At 41.5% G+C, this 19,236-nt stretch overlaps 1 protein-coding gene across 1 annotated transcript in view; it reads right to left on the reverse strand.

Annotated features, from left to right (window-relative positions):
* begain (brain-enriched guanylate kinase-associated) overlaps nt 1-18,908 on the reverse strand; it is a 38,890-nt gene extending 19,982 nt beyond the window's left edge. The window contains exons 1-3 of the mRNA XM_030045253.1: nt 18,733-18,908; nt 15,350-15,381; nt 1,390-1,551 (exon numbers count right to left, since the gene is read on the reverse strand). Of these exons, the coding sequence (XP_029901113.1) occupies nt 1,390-1,551; nt 15,350-15,381; nt 18,733-18,906 (368 nt within the window). The 5' untranslated portion in view covers nt 18,907-18,908. The remainder of the gene's footprint in view (nt 1-1,389; nt 1,552-15,349; nt 15,382-18,732) is intronic.
* Between the last annotated feature and the right edge of the window lie 328 nt (nt 18,909-19,236).

Raw genomic sequence — 19,236 nt, forward strand, 5'->3', positions numbered from 1 at the left:
AGAGGTTGCATTGAGTGTGGCTCTCCTTGGTGGTCTATCAGATTTACACTCATGCAACATTCATGTGCATGTGGGATGTGCTTTCTCCGGGCTGTGAAATCAGACACTCAGCTTGCGCGTTCATGTGCTTTATTGTCGGAAATAAAAGCAAACATGGAGGTGATGCAGCATCTGATTTATGCCTGGCTGCTCATTTGTTTCAGTAAACATCCACAAAGCTGTTACTGCCAGCTGCACGAGAACAAGGAGAGGAATGCATAAAGCGGTTTATCAAGTTTTAAGTTAGCAGTTATCAGAAAGTTACTACTCTGCCGCGTGTGGCGAGCCATGTTGGCTAAAGCAGCAACATCACGTCACAATACGGCCAATGGAGGCTTTGCTGTTGTGTGTAACAAAAAGTGAAATATTCAGGTGATGATTGTTTTAGTGTAACTGTAGATCAATTCAGTAGAATTATAAGGTCGATTTATTTAATTATATATATATATATATATATATATATGTATATATATATATATATATACTGTGTATATATACAGTATATATATATATACTGTGTTCCTGTGACATAAAAATAAGAATAATGTCCATACATCTGTTATTAAAAAACAAACCTACAGTGTAATCTGATGGTATGTGTTTAGTAAATAATATCCAAATGATGTTAATGGTCAAGCTGCTGTTAATCTTATTCAGACACACTTTACTAACATTTCAAAACATTAACAATGCTGGCATTAGTGTTGACATTAATGCTAGCCACATACATAAACCATTAGCAATATTTTGTTCCCTCAACATATAAAGAAGAACAATGAGAATAATGTCTATGTCCTGTGGCATATTAACAAAAATGCATAATCTGGTGATATATGTGATATATGATATATGTCCAATACTGGAAAAGGTATCTAAAAATTGTGCTTAAAAAAAGAGAATCGATTAAGTGAAGAAGGCCGTGGGAACATACTGTAGAAATGGTCATCCCTGGTTAAAGCCTTACACACACATAGAAATACATTTATTTTCTGAAATCTGATTTATGCCTCAAATACCAGGAAACTGTGAAAAAGTAAATTGCATCAATGGGAGTTGTTCCAGAATACCAGATACTAGGCTATGATTAGATAGCTGACACACCGACAAACACAAAATCAATAATATAATAGTGCAAACTGTTAGTAGTGAAATGTTCAGGTACTGGTCAAATCCATACGAAGTAAAGATGGCCATGTATAAAACCGATTTAGTAATGCTTTTATTACTATAAATCTCTTTTCATGAAACATCTTACTCCAACTTCACTGCTCCACAGGTTCAAGTCATATTTCTGGTGCAAGACGCCAATGCATGCCCACATACACACACACACACACATGTCACACACACCTGCGTAGTTTTTCTGTAAATTTCTCCAGCTCCTCCTGGGCGCGGCGCAGCTCTGTCTCCAGGTACTGGCGGGTGGAGTCAAACTCGGTCTCCACCATCTCTAGTTTGTGGGTGGTGTACGACAGGCGCTTGCGGAGGTCGTCCTTGTGGTCGTGGAAAGAACTGGACCAGCAGCAGAGCCAGTTTAGACGAGGATTCAGAAAGACACAGTCACCACACTGACACACTTTCTTTTGCTATCAAAGTTTCTCAGATTCAATAGAGTAGAAAGAGGCAGAGAGGGAGGGAAAGAGAGAGGAAGAGAGAGGAAGAAGAGAGGGAGAGAGCAGTGGAGCAGAAAGTATGTGAGTGTGTGCATGTGGGAGAAAAAGTGAGAGCACGAGTGGAGGAAAGAGAGGGAGAGGGACGAGGTGTAGCTGGAGTGTGATTCAGTGTGGAGTGGCGAAGGTCTGGTCTCAGGCAGGGGGAAAGGCAGTCAGGCCGATGGAGGAGAGGAGATGGATGAAGGAGGAATACTAATCATTTCCCATTCATAGGCAGGGAGCCTAGCTGGGAAAGGAGCTCCCATTGCGGTAATGGTGAATTCCATTATGCCCTTCTCTGTCGAATTCCTGAAAGAAGAGAGAGGGCTTTTTCCCCTGGACATAGCTCCACGGGTGATTCTTGTACGTTGTGGTAAAAATACAGCATGAACCTGGGCTTTCTGTGTGTGTGTGTGTGTGTGCATGCAAGTGTGCGGGTGTGTTAAGTTGACAGGGTGTGAAAAAGAGAGAGAGGAGAGCGAGAGAGCGAGAGAGAGAGAGAGAGAGAGAGAGAGAGAGAGAGAGAGAGGGAGAGAGCGAGGCCAGAGTAGCACCATTTCAACCTCACAGCCACCACCGACAACAGAGAACAATGTTTCGGTCATGCATTTGATGCAGGTGTGAGTGTGGGGGATGAAAACACACTGACAGCAGTGACTGAGGGAATGGATGAGGTAATGAGAGGCTAGAGATGGGGAGCAGGAGGCAGGAGCAGCGTGCGCTCAAGGGGATTTAGCATTTTGCCAGACTGATGGATACTTGGCTCCTGGAGAGGTTCAACGCCTCTGTGCTGCCAACCACCAGGCAGCGAGTGCACTTCTAAGTTCACCTCAGCCCAGAGCCTCAATTAGGAACCTGGCAGTAAAGGAGGAGAAAATGATGTGCACAGAAAGACTTATCGACTGACTTATTTTCTGGATATGTGGGACAATGGACTACCCTGTCTATCTGTGTACTTAGCTGAATATCTCAACTAATAACATATCAATCACGTCAAAGCAGCCATCCAAAAACACACTGACAAGTGTGGCCTCTGCTGCTAGTATCCGTGGTATGTTTCCAGGCAACACGTACGCCACCGTCTTGCTGCTTTTGTCTTTCTGCTTCAGGCACTATATCTACCCAGGGAGCTGTGAGCCTTCCAAGTCCATCAATTGTGAATGAAAACAACGCAAGCCACTCATTTTTTTCCCTCTTAAAAGTTAATTTTATTTCAAGGACGAGGTACTGAGTTGTGTCCATACATGAATTGTTTATTTGGTTTGGGATTATTCACGCTAGCTTGTATGAAAGCAGTCTAGCCACAGGAAAGTCAAACACAACAATGAAAATAGGCACAACTGCAAAACTCCTGAATGTGGACTTCTGCACCTATAGCACCTATATGTTTCATGCACCAAATATTTAAAAACAGTGGAACAGACTTTTAGATAGACAGATAGATAGACAGACAGACAGACAGACAGACAGACCTACAGACAGCCAGGATGCTTGACGGTCCAAAGCTGATTCTTATTCCCTGATATTACAACAAGGCAAATTCTTGACAACCTCTCTGCTGTCTAACAGCTGCAAGTGATGCTGTAAATTACATGGCATTGCGCCAGAAAACTAAGCACATGTGTGAAAATTGCTCTGGGCCCTTATCACTAAATAATGCCAGTTTAATTAAGTCTGAGCACACAGTCATTGATTTTTCTTTTAGGGAATTAGATTTTTTGTTGGCATCCTGATATATAAGGATCGCTGTTGGTGAAATGAGCTGCAAAGCAACTTGGATCTATAATGTTGAATAAGGAATTTTTAGGATTAGTTTAGGATTATGTATGTCATTTGACACATGAAAGGGACTTGAAGATGACTGATGAAAAGGAATGAATGCCACATGAACTTTTTAATGACTTGTGGTAATGACCTTTCACTCTGTTTTCACTGGTAAAAATGAATGAAATGGATCCCACATTGGAAAGATACAATGATGAGTGAAGTGGGAATTTAAATCAATCGTCAGACTGTCTCGTCTTACCTTCTTTTTTGATGTTTGCAACCATTTCTCTGGGTTTTGAGGGCGGTTTTGCCAATATATATCTTTTTCATATTTTTCTCTCTGCCTCAGCTCTCATGTGTGTGTAGCTGCTGCTGTTGCCTCTGCTGCTGTTGCGGCTGGTCGGCAGAATGTCGAAGCCAAGTTTGAACTCTAACCACAAACCAACAGTCAAAGCTCTAAGTCTTGCCTGGGGAGGCAGATAGGAGTTGGCTATCTGTGATGACCCTGGCAAGAGAGCAGAGAAAAACAGCTTTGAAGTCCCACAGATTTAGCAGCACATTTAGTTCTGTCGACTCCAGAGGAAAACAGAGATTCTCTGTGCATTTGGAAAATGAGCCCGTTTGGTACAACGCAGCAGAGCTGGGGATCAATTAAATCAATTTGGTAAACAAACTGAAATAGTAATGCAGTACTTTGAATTGTTGCACTTCCAACTGAATGGGCAATGCACAAAGAGTTTATAATCTTTGTTGTCTCTTTTTTATTTAAAAAAAAAAAAAAAAAGCACCTCTTAAAGTTCCAAAATAAAAGACATTGAACTCTAGTTACACCACTGAAGAAGTTTACACAATGCTGAAGTCAGGCAGAAAGATTAATGCTTCCATTACTGCGCACACTGGTCACCTGAGTTGCCTTTTCATCATGTAGTTTCTCTGTTGCTGTGAACAGCTGAAAGCAGCCACTGCAAACCGCAGCAGCCTATGGAATATTGAGTTATTGACCTGCCAACCACAAAAATTATCCCTCAATAAATCAGTGTTATGATTAAATGTATGTGCATTTGTGTGTGTGTGTGTGTGTGTGTGTGTGTGTGTGTGTGTGTGTGTGTGTGTGTGTGTGCAGGTGCATGCCTGTGCTTGCTTGCATGTGTATGTGTGTGTGTGTGTGTGTGTTTCCATTTGATCTTTAATCATCTCTCCGGGAGCAAGGTCTGAACTCAGGTCTCCCGTGCCATAAGAAGTTAATATCCTGCTGTTAGCCAGCTAGCAGATGTAAATCCATATGTCTCTCTTAACACAAGTGTGTGGAATCAGTTATGCAGATATCTATGCAACACATGTATTTGTGATCAATCTCATTTTCAAAAGTAAACTTTTTTTTTTTCAAAAATATATTCTTGACAAACGCTTTACTTCAGCCAAAGACCCCGTGAATCTTTGGCAGCTATTAAGTGCAGCACAGACATTTCAGTGGGACCATATATTTGCGCTGTGTGTTTTCCTTAAGAGAAAAGTCAGTGCATAAATACAAACAGGGGTTGCCAGCAGCATGACTTTTATTGGTCCCCGCAGAGTGCCAGGGTGGCAGTTCAACGGCAAACTGGAATGAATGTTTTGTTGCCTGCCTGCACTTCTAATGGCACCACTATTTAATATTTTTTAATCTCCCTTCAACACTGGCACAGGAAACAATAGGGGTTTCTGGAAACACACTTAATATGGTTGCTATAGCTGTTTTCTTATCTGCAAGTCACAGAGGGAGAGAGAGAGAGAAAGAAGACAGAAATAGCTGCTGAATTGTGAGGAATTGTGGTTGTATAGAGTCCCTCTCTACACACACAGAGACACACACACACACACACACACACACACACAGGCACCTCCCTGCTGTGTATATGAAGTATTTCACTCTTTCTGTATCAGAATACCTCTCCCCGGGGGATAAACAGCCAAGCTTGATGCCTCAGGTGTTGCTTGGCAAGGTAAACATTATCCACAAGAAGCAACCAATCTCAGTCCTCAGAGAAGCTCATGATAGGCTTACTGCTGTTTCTGCACTGGCAGGGAGGCTTGAGACTCACAAAATGGCTAAAGATATGTAAAACAAGTTCTTCTCCACAGCTTTCCCTCATTATTATTAAGCAGCTTGTGTGGTGAGGATATAAAACATGAGTAAACTCTTGTGTTTACCTGAAGTACTTTCCACAAGTGCCACAGCTTGTCATAATTACGAGACAATGCACTCTTCAGGGAGCACAACAAATGAATGCAACACTGTAATCTACAGCCTACATCGAGTAGCTGTACTTCCCAGCCAGCCAGCCTCCTGAGATCAGCTCCTATAGCGAGGATCCAATTCCAGATAAATTGTCTTTAATGCAGCTCAACACATATTAAAGGTCACTGCCAGCCAGCATCCATCTTGGATCTACGATGGGAGTCCTTATGGCGCCCGCAGGTTGATTTAGTATCAATGAGCCATGGGAGGTGAGCAAGGTAGAGCTGCTGCCTGCTAGATATACTATTCACAGTGACCAAATGAGGACATTAAACTTTAATTGCCACAGTGCCATCTTTCCTGACATGTGCTATTAGACAGCTGCGCCTCATCCATTGTGAACAGCGCCTCTGCATCTAAATGCCGTCATAACTCACTGTCAAAAAGATGAGCTTCAAATTAGTGGTACTAATTGTTATTTTTTTTCCCACGGTATTCTCCGCCACAGCGGTTCAAACGTTACATGAGAGCCATGATGCAAGACTCCAGAAACACAAGAGTCTCCAGTGCATGCTCTCCACCACCAGCGGGCAGAAAACAACTCGGTGGATTAAGTCACCAGAGTGATGATGATGACTAGTCAACAGAATATTCTGCCTCAAGACAAGAACGGCAACTGAGGAGGGATCTGCACACTATTTATATCCCCCTTCATTTCTTTATATATCAAAAGAGACAACATTTGTGTCACACAAGCCAAGCGCTAGTAGGTAATACGAAGAAGTCTTTGGCCTTGCAATTTAAAAAGTGAAGCATTTGGTCTCAGTTCTTATAGTAAATGGCTTTGGTATCGGTCTTATTTCAGCTGTTGGTTGAAGTAGGTTGAATAGGAGTCTTTTACAGTGAATCATAATGTCAAACTTTCTTAGGTAGGATTACAGATGGATTGATTAACTCTGGTTGTGGTTGGCTTTTATCAGGAATTCAGTATCCAGTAATAACAAGGTCAGTGTTCCCTCAAGTGAGGTCAGAGACTGTCCAAGGGCAAGAAAGCTTATTCTTGAATTTACTGTATGTGGATGCAGCCTTAATGCTCCTTTCCGACACACACAAAAGAAAAAAAATCCCAGGAGGAAATTAATTCATTATGAATAGCCTCCCCCTGCTGTGCTATGACTCACCAAACTCCCTCCCCCAGCTCCCTCGTGTATCCTTAACCAGCATGTCAGTCGCAACAATAAAAGTTTTGTACGTGAGTGTGTGTGAGTGTGACTGCTTGTGACAGGCTTCAGAGGAAACAGTGAGGACTCAATCAACTCTGGCAATCTGAAGGCAGGTTTCACAGCGCTCCTGATCACATCAGGGGGCCACAGCAGGAGCCACCGCGGGGAATCCTTTCCACATTATGTTATTGTGCGTGCGTGAGTGTGTTACACTGTTTTGAGCTTTTGTGTGCGCGGCTAGAGGGTGGGGAAGGTGTTTGTGCGGATTGTGTGTGTTTGACGGGGGGTTCTTTACCAATAAAACAAAATAAAACAAACAAAAAAACAAGCTGTAGTCAATGGCAGGTTTGTTTGTGTCTTTACATGACAGTCCACAATAAGTGAGTCAGTGTCATCTCAGCATCAAGCCTCTACAAACTATGCAATGACATAATAAGCACCCTGCACTGATGGACAATCTCCATGCGGCTGAGCTGAACTAAACAACAGAGAGTAGCAGGCTGCAGATGATGCCTTTCACCTTTAAATGGAGTGTAAATAGCGCTCCCATCTCTAATTCACTCCTGCCAAGGCACATGGCATGGTACTGAGAGCTCAGGGCCCCACACACTCCAGATTAAACCTACTTTGTCATGCTGTGTAGTCAGCAATATATCTTTGGTGCTTGACCTGATTGGTCAATCATGACAAAAGCCAAACAGCGGGTTTGATTTTCAGCGGTCGTGGCACTTCATTTCCCTGGTCACTTATATTCCAGCGTCAGCATTTCTTCCTTCTTTTCCTTAGTGCATAAAAAACAATTACAATTGATTATTGGACCTTCAAAATGAAGTAGAATCTATACTGGTAGCCATGTTTTCTTCTCGTTTCCATCACACATACTTTACAGATAATTGGCAGACGTATCACAGCTTGTTAAGGCAGCAGCTATGGCTTGGCGATGCTGTTGTTCCTATAAAAATGTTGCCTGGGGAATACCACATCTGTGATAATGCCAATCTAAATGCAGTGAATAATCTGAAGTAGTGAGGAGCTTTAACATTCAAATTGCTTATTTGTTTGATTTGTAAGCATTCTGCTGACAGCGATGAGCGTCGCAGGCTGGAACTCGTGGAATAGACAAATTATACTTAAAGATAAGAGAACTTCAGTCAGAAATAAAGAACAGCAAATTGATATGAAATCCACTGGATGCACAACAGGGAAATTCCCAGCACATGTGCCCTTGTACAACATTTTTTTTCAGGACTAGAATAATGTGTATAGTAAAATATTAATGCCAAAATTAAGAAAAAAAAAAAACACATTTACACATTTATAAACCTTTTACAGTTTTTCAACATTTATAATGCATCATAAAGTATTTATAACATATAAATGTATCATATTTTGTGTAAATAAGCCGAGCTGTGTTATTGTAAATTGATAACTATGCCAATTCTTTTCACATATTTAGAAGTGGTGGTGTGATCTTCTAAATACTCAGAAAAATATTTCTTGTAAATGATCAAGCCCTTACAACAGGTCATCAGCTGATAAGTAATATGTTTTTCTTGACAGCCAGTCTTAACCACTTTGATTCTCTTTAATGGACACATTAATCAGCGCTACAAGACTAATTAAAATAACGAATGAAATTGATTCAAACGTGCAGCTTCCATTTATAACTAAAAGCGTAATTGCAAGCATTTACTGTCGGCACAGAGCATATTTACCTTTCCCTACAATACCATTGTCATTTTTTCTGCCCTGCTCAACACCTGTGATGATTTAAAGTTAACGTATAAATAAGTTATGATAAGTGTGTAGTACAGACTGAGAGACTGAAAACAGAAAAGGAGATGCTGTGACAAAGGTCTAAGGCCAGTCTCAACTTCACATTGTGATTGATTTGTACACACCTCAGCCAACTTGAGCCACCAGGACACCAGTTTCACTTTTGCCTTCGACAAAAGCACAGAGGCTGAGGTTTTCAATTGCTGGTCCTCAAGACCGGCGTCTTGCAGGATTTTGTTGTTCATGTGGTTCGTTAACTCTCTGGAAGGAACAAAAACCTGCAGGACACCGGGACCTGACCAGAATTGAGTACCTAGGGACAGAAGTTATAACACTGCACTCTGTGAAACATGTTCCAGTTTGCAGGCTTATCCTGCATGTTTCTTTATGGATTAAGGGTATAAAAAATTAAAAAAAAAATGTTGCATGGTCTATTATAGATCTCCAAAGCTCAGAAAAGGTCAGGCCTCGACTGAACAGATATCAGAAAATTTCAATATCTGCAAAACATTCATATCAATAACTGGAACCATGTTATAGAATATCTATCAAATCACAAAGCATTAGCTCAAAGTCATTAGTTAAAATCAGACTCAAGTTAACTATTCCCATTGTTGTTTACTTTCCAGTCAAACTGAATGTCTGCCACCACTGACAAACAAAGAAACAAATAACTAAATAATCCAGCCTACATTTCTGATGGTCTGCACTATGCTCCTAAAAATTAAAATTAACATGTGTTGCCTTAATGGAGTTCTTTCAATTGTCAGGATTACCACAAATACAAAATACACCAGGTTCGGTCACACACAAATTCAGCACTTCATCATCTAAGGACATTATTGTGAGATCTCTTTTTTCTTGTCATCTCTTTAAACTTTTATGTTCATTTTTACTATAGTAGCCCCGTAATAAAAGACTGATAGTAAAAAAGTGAAGTCGGATCTGCTAAAGTTCAGCAGCATAATGTTTTATTTAACAAAGACGTGATGTTTTAACATACCTGGACAGGTATTGATGAAGGTTAGCATATTTTAGTGCCTCCTCTCTCTCTCTCTCTCTCTCTCTCTCTCTCTCTCTCTCTCTCTCTCTCTCTCTCTCTCTCTCTCTCTCTCTCTGTTGAAGTAGCTTCACAGTTCATTCACATCTGCTCAAACAAGCTCCAACGGTGAGCGAGGGAGACAGAGAAAAGACATAGAGGTGGTGGGCAGAAAGGATGAGTCACACAATTTGTGCATTACCACTTAAAGTGTGTTAGACTGTTGTCTGCGTTTGGATTTCTCTATTTCTCTATTGTAGAAAAAAATTCCTGTGATAGAGAGCGAGTTCAGTCCTCACTGAGGTTGCCACGACAACACAGTCGTGACATACCTGCACTCCCAACCCGGCCAAGAACAAAGAGAAACAGTCGCCTCGCTCTATTGTAAATCGTCACCAATAAGTAAGCACTGTGGTGTTTTATATGAAAGGCCTGAACTGTGATGGCACCATGGTGCTCCTGTTGAAATGCAGTTGCCCACAGCTGGCCTTATTTACACAGTGATTTAACAGATTTGACACATTTTCCTTCATAAACTTTTTTTCTGGCTGAGCTTTTGCTACCAAGATCGACAGCATGTGATGGCTGAATACAAAATGTGGTCTGTAAAAGGCTTATTGGCTTTTTGGATTTTCAGTTACAATGTGTTAATTAAGAAAGTCCCAGACAGCTTAGTGTCTAGCTAGCAGTAAAACTAAGATCTCCACAATGTAAATTTTACGGTAACTAAGAAAAACAGTCTTGTGTCCCCTTGGAGGACAGTGCCCTTTTGAGTTTATCCAATGGGCTTTGACATAAGACCAATGTTTGTAGTATTTATTTCAACCCGTAGAGGAGCATACAATCCTTTAACTGAAGTTAAAACTCCAAAATTGGAGGATAATTCCAAGAAATCGATGGTCAAATAAACTGATTATTAGAACAATTCATAAAATTCATTGATAACCAAATTATGACCCTGAATTTAAGGGATAACCAGAGAAATCTTGTACGTTTCAGTTTATAGGTGCCTGTCCACCCTGAGCACAGCATAGCACAGCGCAGAAAGGTACAAAGGGCCATGCAGGCCAAATTTAGCCTTTGAAGAAAGAATCCTGTGCTTTTCACCTTCAAGCATTTTCTCTTTATCATCACAACCCAGCTTGAACATCTGGAAATCCACCATGCATTACACTGGAGGATGGCTAGCCGGGGATGCAAGGGGTTTGTGGGACCGTGTGCACGAAGGCTGCACATGGAGCCACACGTCCAGCCCTGCAGGCTGTACAGGAGCATTCAATGAGGTGTAATTGGCACAATAGTTACACAGTTTGTTTGACAAAGAGCTTGTGAGGGTGCAGCGTGTGTGTATTTGTGGATTCATCTATGTGTGTATGTTGTATGTACTATATGTGCTTAACAATGTTTGTCCCACACAAACAATGGGCTCTCCTGCCAGCCTTTTCATCAGGTTATAGCAGACAGCAGAGTCTGTATCAACATCCTGCTGTTGATATAAAACAAGCAAGCAGTCCCTGAACTATGACCAGGAGCACAGCTAATGCCTTAACTGCAAGAACAAATTGCTTCATTAATTCACCCGCACTAAAATACTCATTCTGTTGACACACTTAGGCCAAGTTAGAAATTCTGGCTTGTAGAAACATTTGCTGCTCTTCTATATTTTATACTTGACACACTGGAATGCCACTCACACTAGTTTGGTAGTTATCAACCCAGGCCATATTAAAATGTTGATATCACATCATTTACAAGCTTACACCGCACACCGCACAACTGTGTGTGTCAACATCAGTATTCTACATGCAGGAACATTCAGAGCTTCTTCCAGCTGTTAGCACTGACACCAGGAGCGCCACGTGGTTGCAGGTCAGAAATTTACAAGAAAGAAATTCTGATTTTCGAGTTCACGTGAACGCAGCATTAGGTCCCAAAATGGTAGACTGGGTTTGACGTTCACAAAATGCAGAATAATACTTGTTAGAAAGCAATCGTATTTTAAGTAGACAATTTGAAAACATATTTCACTGTGCTGTGAGTTTCCCCAATTTCAAGAAAGAAAGTTATGAAGGTTTTTGAGGTCAAACACGAGTGTCTTGTTGGATTATGTTGAAGACTAACAGGAAGCTGCAGCAGTGTGGCAACTTTCACTGAAGTTTCACTAAAGCTAGTGGTGAGGTTGTGCAACATATCGCTCTAAATTATAAGTATCAACATTTTTTGGTTGAAAGATACTGGCTGTAATGCCCAGTGTTTGTACAGGGAGGACACTGAAGCTCAAGCTCAGCCTGTTGTTGATGTGTCTCAGCTGTCCCGTCCTGTTGGCTCTGACAGAGCAGCATAAACATCCTGTGGCACAGGCATGTTTCTAATGGTCCAGGGACTGAATAGGGTGGTGGAGGGTTGCAGAGATACAATGACTGGTGCTTCATAGGGTCTAAATCAGAAAACAGCACACATGCATGACTGGATTCACACACCAGCTGCACATCAGTGTGCACACATCACTGATAGACACTCACCAACACGCACACCCAACCCCTTGAGGACACTCCAAGTCGGATCCCACTTCAACCACTTCCAGATGCTCCAGTAGTCCACCCTAACATGGTTTTTCCATAAATCTAACATCTCACCATCTTGGAAATAATTAGACAGAAGAACAAGGGAGGTGGTAAAGTGCTACGGGCTAACCTGAAGGGAGTATTCGTATAGCATCTGCTTTTGGATGCTCCAGTACGTGCCCAGCTTAGGGAAGGATGAGAAATGAACAAACAAAGCATCTTCAGGCGTATTCCTCAAAGTCTGACTGAAGTAGAGGGAGGTGGTGATGTCTCCCAGGGACTGGTGCTGGAGGCAAAGTGGATCATGGGTAGATACAGCTGATGAAGGTAAGCTGAAACATTTGTAGTAACCTAATTATAAGTCACAGCAAGTGGAGTGAAGCCAGTGCAGCTTTTTTTCCCTCCACACTTTCAATTGCATTTACTAAGCAGATTATTGAGCTGTAATTGGTGGTTCATTAATCTCCCTTTCCTCGGTTCATTGAACAATGGACTTAACTGTATATTGAATCTTAAATATAAACGCTTTTTTATTGTAATGCGGCTAAATTGTAATTTGATATGGTCTTTTATAAATCAAAAGAAACTTTAATAACTATTGGATCAAGGAAATCTTCTCAGCTGTTTTTTTTCCCATAAAGTTTGAGTTTTAGAGATTAGGGATTAGTTATTGTTGTTCTTGCTTATATAGGCACAGTGCTACCTTTTGCAGTACTTAATATGCTCCTTTGGGTGGTACCATTTCAGGTTTGAGTTTCAGTTTGACACGGTCGGTGTTAAACTCTGTTAGAGGATTGGATTTCCTCTATCTCTACTGCTAGAGCAATTGGGACGATTCTGATGTAAAATCAAACAGAGCAACAACAACATGGCAATGGCAATCTACCTTACACACACACAAACACACACACACACTATACACACTAACCCTTTAGAATAAAGTCAAACTTCAAGATTAAAGTCAAAATTTTGAGAATGAGTTAAGTTTCTCAGAGTAAACTTAAAGTGACAGTCTGCGAATACAAGCAATTCTTTTTAGATTGAAGTCAAAGTTTTGAGCATAAAGTCGATGGCATGTTGAAGTAGACATTTTGAGAGTAATTGAAGTGTAATGTTTGAGGCAAAATGTTGGCAATATGGCCTCTACTGACGTGTTCAGCACAACTTCATGAGCACCTTCACCACCTTGACCAACATTTTTTTTACCATCAAACTCTTATTTCCGGGAAAATTATGTTATAAATTTGAGGAGTGTGTGTGTGTGTGTGTGTGTGTGTGTGTGTGTATTGGGGACAGGTTGTTAGGACAGCTTTTAAGATTTTGACAGCCTAATTTCTACGCACAGTTTTTATTTTGCCCTTTCATATCTGCCTTTGCCCTCTAAAATGGCAGAATATTTCTGTAGATCCAATCTTTTTTTGTTGTACCACCAAATTACTTGGCCCTATAATTAATTCATGTGACAATGAAAGCCAAGCCTCTAAATTGTCCTGCATTTTGGATAAGACAGGTTGAATAATTTTAGCAACACATCCTAACTATGTTATTCTCACACTGCTTTTTTGCTTGTTATGAGAGAAATCTTTCTTTTCAGTGGGAACAAAATGAATTTGAATTAAAACTACATTAATTAGAGGCCAACATGAGCTAAAAAATAGCATTGCACTGCCTAAAGGGTGAGTACACATAGGGCTCAGTTTCTCTTTATTCATAGGCTGGATTAATTAAAAACTCTTCCCACTATACAGGAAGTTTGAAACCCACTTCAAAGACTTAAAGTTTCCCTCTGGACGGCACCTTATCCAAGGTGCTGTTTGCTTTAATTATGTAACAGGAAACGAGGATCATCTCCAAAATCAATTTCTCCCCACTACCCGCAGGTTAACACTGGAGGTTAAAGCAATTAACTCCTGGATGTAATGGTCACATTATGCTGATATGCCTCTTACAAAGCCATCTAAAGGCAGCACATGGAAAGAAACGCTCCATGATTTCCTCTCTGAACTCTAATAAAATCATCTGTCTTTTCTTCACTCAGTAAGTAAAATATAACCATTATGGATCCCCCCCTCCTCTCTTTCTCTCTTCCCCTCTCCCTCTCTCTCTCTATACAAAGTGGAGAGTTTGCTTTAATGAGAACAACTTTCTCTCTCATGATGCGCTTGTTCAGCCATAATTGCCTCTCTGTGGTATCATCTCGCCCAGTGAATGAATATGAGAGTTAATTGAGGGCTGTGAAAACATTTGGCGCCTCATTATTCTCACGCCAATAAAATCCAAATGACAGCTGAATTGTCAGTGCAAAAGCGAAAATTTACTGTAACTATATTGCCTGGACTCTAATTCCTGTGCTTTACATTAACCCTGTGACATGCTGTAGACACCACTGATGTAAACGGCTACAGTTTACTTCAAACACCCCTTCTGTTGGGAACACACTGTACAACATGTATTCAAATTCTCCACACTGTACATACTACTGAAAGCACAGTAATCTCTCCACACCCGTAATTTGTCCACACCATGTCAAAGCTATGCAACACTCCAGCTATGCAACACATGGACAGACTGGCACAACAGCTAAAGGCACATAAGAGCACTCACAAACAATCGTTAAATTCTGAAGTGTGGCAAGGCATCTATACACACTTATCTCTATCTCTGAGCACCTAGTACAAGCCAGACATGCACTTCCCCTTTGCCCATTCTCTCTTGCCTTACCGGTTATATGTTTTTCGCCTCATTTTCAGCAGATAAGATCACAATATTCATGTGACTGTGCATCCCCTCAGAGCGGCATGCATTTAGAAAAAGCCTCCTCTAATTCTGACTGGAGACAGGCTGGTAGGCAGAGAGAGAGAGAGAGAGAGAGAGAGAGAGAGAGAGAGAGAGAGAGAGGGGAGAGGGAGCTGAGAGCTGAATGAAACAGGAGGTGGTATGTGGGAAGAGGAGGGATTATGAGAGTGATGGAGCGACACAGAGAATGAAGTGAGTGAGAGAGAAGAAGGAAAAGGAGGTGTGGTGTGGTGTCAATACTGGGAGAAAGAGAGGTAAAAGTGAAAGTGGCTAACCTTGTGTCATACTGCATCTCTCCATCAGACTCCTGGTGAGAAGAGAAGAGAGAAATGAAAATGATTAGATTTATTTACCAAGCAGATTTATCTCTGGCGCTGCTGCTGCTGCCACCGCATGCTGTGGCGTGCCTTTTATCTGCTGTTTAACGAGCTCTCTGAGTGGCTACGTCTCTGCAAACAAATATATCCATTGTCTCTCACTCTCAGCACACATGCTACATCAGTATTGAAAGCATTAAGCAAGAGGGAGGAGGGGGGAAGAGAGAGAGAGGCAGACAGTGCAAGGAATGACAGATTAACAGTGTGAAAGAAAAATGCTGCGTGCTGCAGAAATGGAGAGAAAGTGCCCAAGGGTGAGAGACATAGATGTGGAAAGGAGAGAAAAAGAGAGAGAAATGGAGGAAAACACAGGGAAGGAGATGAATGGAGACAAAAAGTGGAAAGTTGTGGGATGAAAAAGTTAGCAAATGAACCTGAGAGAGATGCAACATGTTCTAAAACATTGTACGTGATGAAGGTGGCAGCCCACCTTTTCTTTATCATGATGCATATGTCTTCATAAGGCTAAACTTGACTGATGCTGAATGGGAGCACGGGTCCTTGTTTTCCCCACATCTGTTTCTTGCACATGCATTATGCATGCCATGGATTACATCAGAGTGTCATTTACATTTTCACTTGGGCTGAGTTCTTGGTGCAGAACGAATTACTCAATGGATCCCCTGGATCAGATTTGACACAAGGGCAAAGCTTATATATGCTGTGGCCTGCACATCAAAAACATCTCACACTTGTGTCATCATGATTTAGGCTTCAAACATTACTCAAACAGCAAAGCAACCTTCTCCAGTTTATGTTCATAATGACCATAATCTTTGTGAGTATAGTAGAAGTCAGAAAGTTGGGAGATGAGATGCGTGTGTATGGGGGGGTTGAGGTGGGGGGTGTGGTGGTTATAATGAGGAACAAGACCAAGGCCATAATGAGCAGCAACACCAAGCGTAAAGATGCTTGTAGAACCAGCGAGCCTCAGGGTTCATAATCAAGGAGTCAGTGATGTGTAATGACTGTCATACAAGTACGCAATTTCAACATATGGTTTGTGAGAGTGCAGTGCAGTGCAGTGTGTGTGTGTGTGTGTGTGTGTGTGTGTGTGTGTGTGTGTGTGTGTGTGCGTGCGCGCGCACATGCGAGCACGTGTGTGTATGTGCACGTGCGCATGTGTGAGTACACCGGCGCTAGGCTTGGCGTTGCGTAGGTGTTACAAACAGTGCGAGTGATACAGCAGGATGACTCATACCAGCCACTGAATGAGACAACACTCCGTAATCCCCTCTCTCCATCCCTCCATCCCACCATCCCTCTGAGTGGGGAGGGCGAGCCTAGAGAGATTGAGGAGGAGGAGAAGGGCATTCCTGGAAGGCATCACTGAATGATGATGTGCAGCTTGAGTTTACATGGATATAGGCTCATTCATGGTTATAGCCTGAAAAATATTCTATGGCGGCCTTAACCTTTGTTGCAAAATTAACTTCAATTCATTAAAATGTTATTATACAACATTACTGTGTAATAAGTAGTGTGTTGCACACTGGAAATTCACTTTTAAAATATATTATAGATTTATCCCTGTGTGTAGGCTTCCTCACATACATTACAGAGGAAAAACTTCTGCCTTGCTTCCAGTTATGCTTGTCTTCACACACACTGAGCATGGAAACACTGCATGGACACCTTACTTGTTTCCATGGTTCCTCCATCCCTTTCTCCCTTCCTTCCTCCCTTCTTTCCTTCCTGCCTTCCCCAAAAAGTCACATGTGCATATTAGCACATTCAAATCCTCACCATTTATGCACCAGTCTGCTAATCCACTGCCAAGTCCTCAACTGTGTGAAAAGCCACTGTACAGCATTTTCTCCTCTCTCTCTCTCTCTCTCTCTCTCTCTCTCTCTCTCTCTCTCTCTCTCTCTCTCTCCCTCTCTCTCTCTCTCTCTCTCGGTACTGAATGTATTCCTTCAATACATACACCCACTCATGGACTGAACAGTTGCTAGGGAGCTGGCAGCCACTGAATGAATTCTAATCAGGAAGCTACATCCCAGAATTGCAGTGTTTTCTTACTGTTTGATATTGGTCAAGGTCCGCCCATTTAGCCGCAGAATATTAGTACAACAGTGCAGTAGGGTGTGAGAGGCCATGGTACTGAATGACATTTCCAAGCCTGAGGCTCAAAAGCACAAAACAAGATGGGGGAACGTGTTTAAATTATTAATGTATAAGCTACCTTTGCACAGGCAGCCAAGCAGGATAGTGAAATTTGTTTTAAACCAAAGCTATCTCTCGCTCTTTTACTCTAGGCATAGAGTAAATAAGCAGTAAATAACAGTGGATATATTTTTAATATCATATGCCAAAGGGAACAATACTTTCTTTTTCCTATGTCTCTGTTGGATGTTTACAGGGTATGAAGATGCAAATGCATTTAAATGAGGGGAAATATAGACCTTTACTGTAGCATTCCTTTGAGAACATGTAATTCCTGGCAATGAAAATGCACACACAGTGAGATGTATGCATTTGCAAGATTTATTCTTACCGTAGGTCATGGTTGGATTGCATATGTGTGTGTATATATGTGTATATGTGTGTATGAGAGAAAGAAGGAGTGAGCTAGTAAGGGTGAGAATATGGTCTAAACATGCAGTATGTTGCTGTGCATACAAAGTAATTTACAAATGTACTTCCACATAAAGTTAATGAATACCCGTGTTTGCAGATTCAGCTCTGTACATGGTAAGTGGGCAGCTGTCAGAAGCAATTAAGTAAAAGACCTAATATAAAAGATTCAAATGTTACCCATCAGTGAGGTATAATATTTCGTCTTAGGAGGCATGTGATGCAATATATCAAAGCTTAGGGATCAAATAAAATTGTCAAGGCTTACGGGATCTTTTTTTTTTTTTTTTTTATCTGGCTGCTGATTTCCAACAATGTACATTTGTCAGTCTGATTAATAAACATGGAACAGTACACACTATTGTTTATGTGTTTATTTTTGGTATAATTTATTATTGCCATCAGAGCAATGATATTTATGGCAGCATGAGTTGTAAGTGATAAACACCAGATATGATTTAAATTTAGCCACATCCAATGATTAAAAGTGCCACAGGAAGTTTGCTTATTGTCATTAAATCAAATGTTGCAAATGTTTTCTCTGTTTTGTCCAAGTGAAAACAGTTGTACAAATACGTATGAGAAGTTCATTGGGAAAAACAAACCATGCATTCGATATTCGGGGTTCCCAAACTTTGACAGGTTAGGGTATGCTACACTGATAGAACAATTCAATGTGGCTTCAAATGTGATGGTTTACTCACAGTGTTAACAACAGGTCTAGGCAGGGAGGTCGACCTGTACGACATCCTGGGAAACCCCTCTGGCCAGCTGAACACAGGGCAGGGCTTACTCCTCACACTGGAACCGGCTTGAGGAAGAGGAGGGGGTTCACAAGCGATCGGTACTTTCTTCTCCTTCTCTCTCCCTCTTTCCATCTTTGTATCTCTCTCCCAGGGCCTTTCTCTCCCTTTATCCTTTTCTTTCCCTTTCTCCATTCCTCTGTCTTTCTCCCAGTGGCTTTCTTTTCTCTTGTCCCTCTCCTTTCCCCTTTCAACCCCTATGCTGCCATCTTTCTCCCATGGATTCTCCCTTTTCTTTTCCCTTTCCATTCCTCTCTTCATTATCTTTTCTGTCTCTCTCTCCTTCCTCTCTTTCTCCAGGGTGCCATTAGCTACCAGTTCATCAAGCTGTCTCACTCTGTCAATGTCTGTCTCGAGATACAGCCTCCCTGTGGACGGCTGTGCCTGGACCTTTGTACACAGCTC

The sequence above is a fragment of the Myripristis murdjan genome, chromosome 22, assembly GCF_902150065.1.
Source record: "Myripristis murdjan chromosome 22, fMyrMur1.1, whole genome shotgun sequence".
Taxonomy (NCBI): domain Eukaryota; kingdom Metazoa; phylum Chordata; class Actinopteri; order Holocentriformes; family Holocentridae; genus Myripristis; species Myripristis murdjan.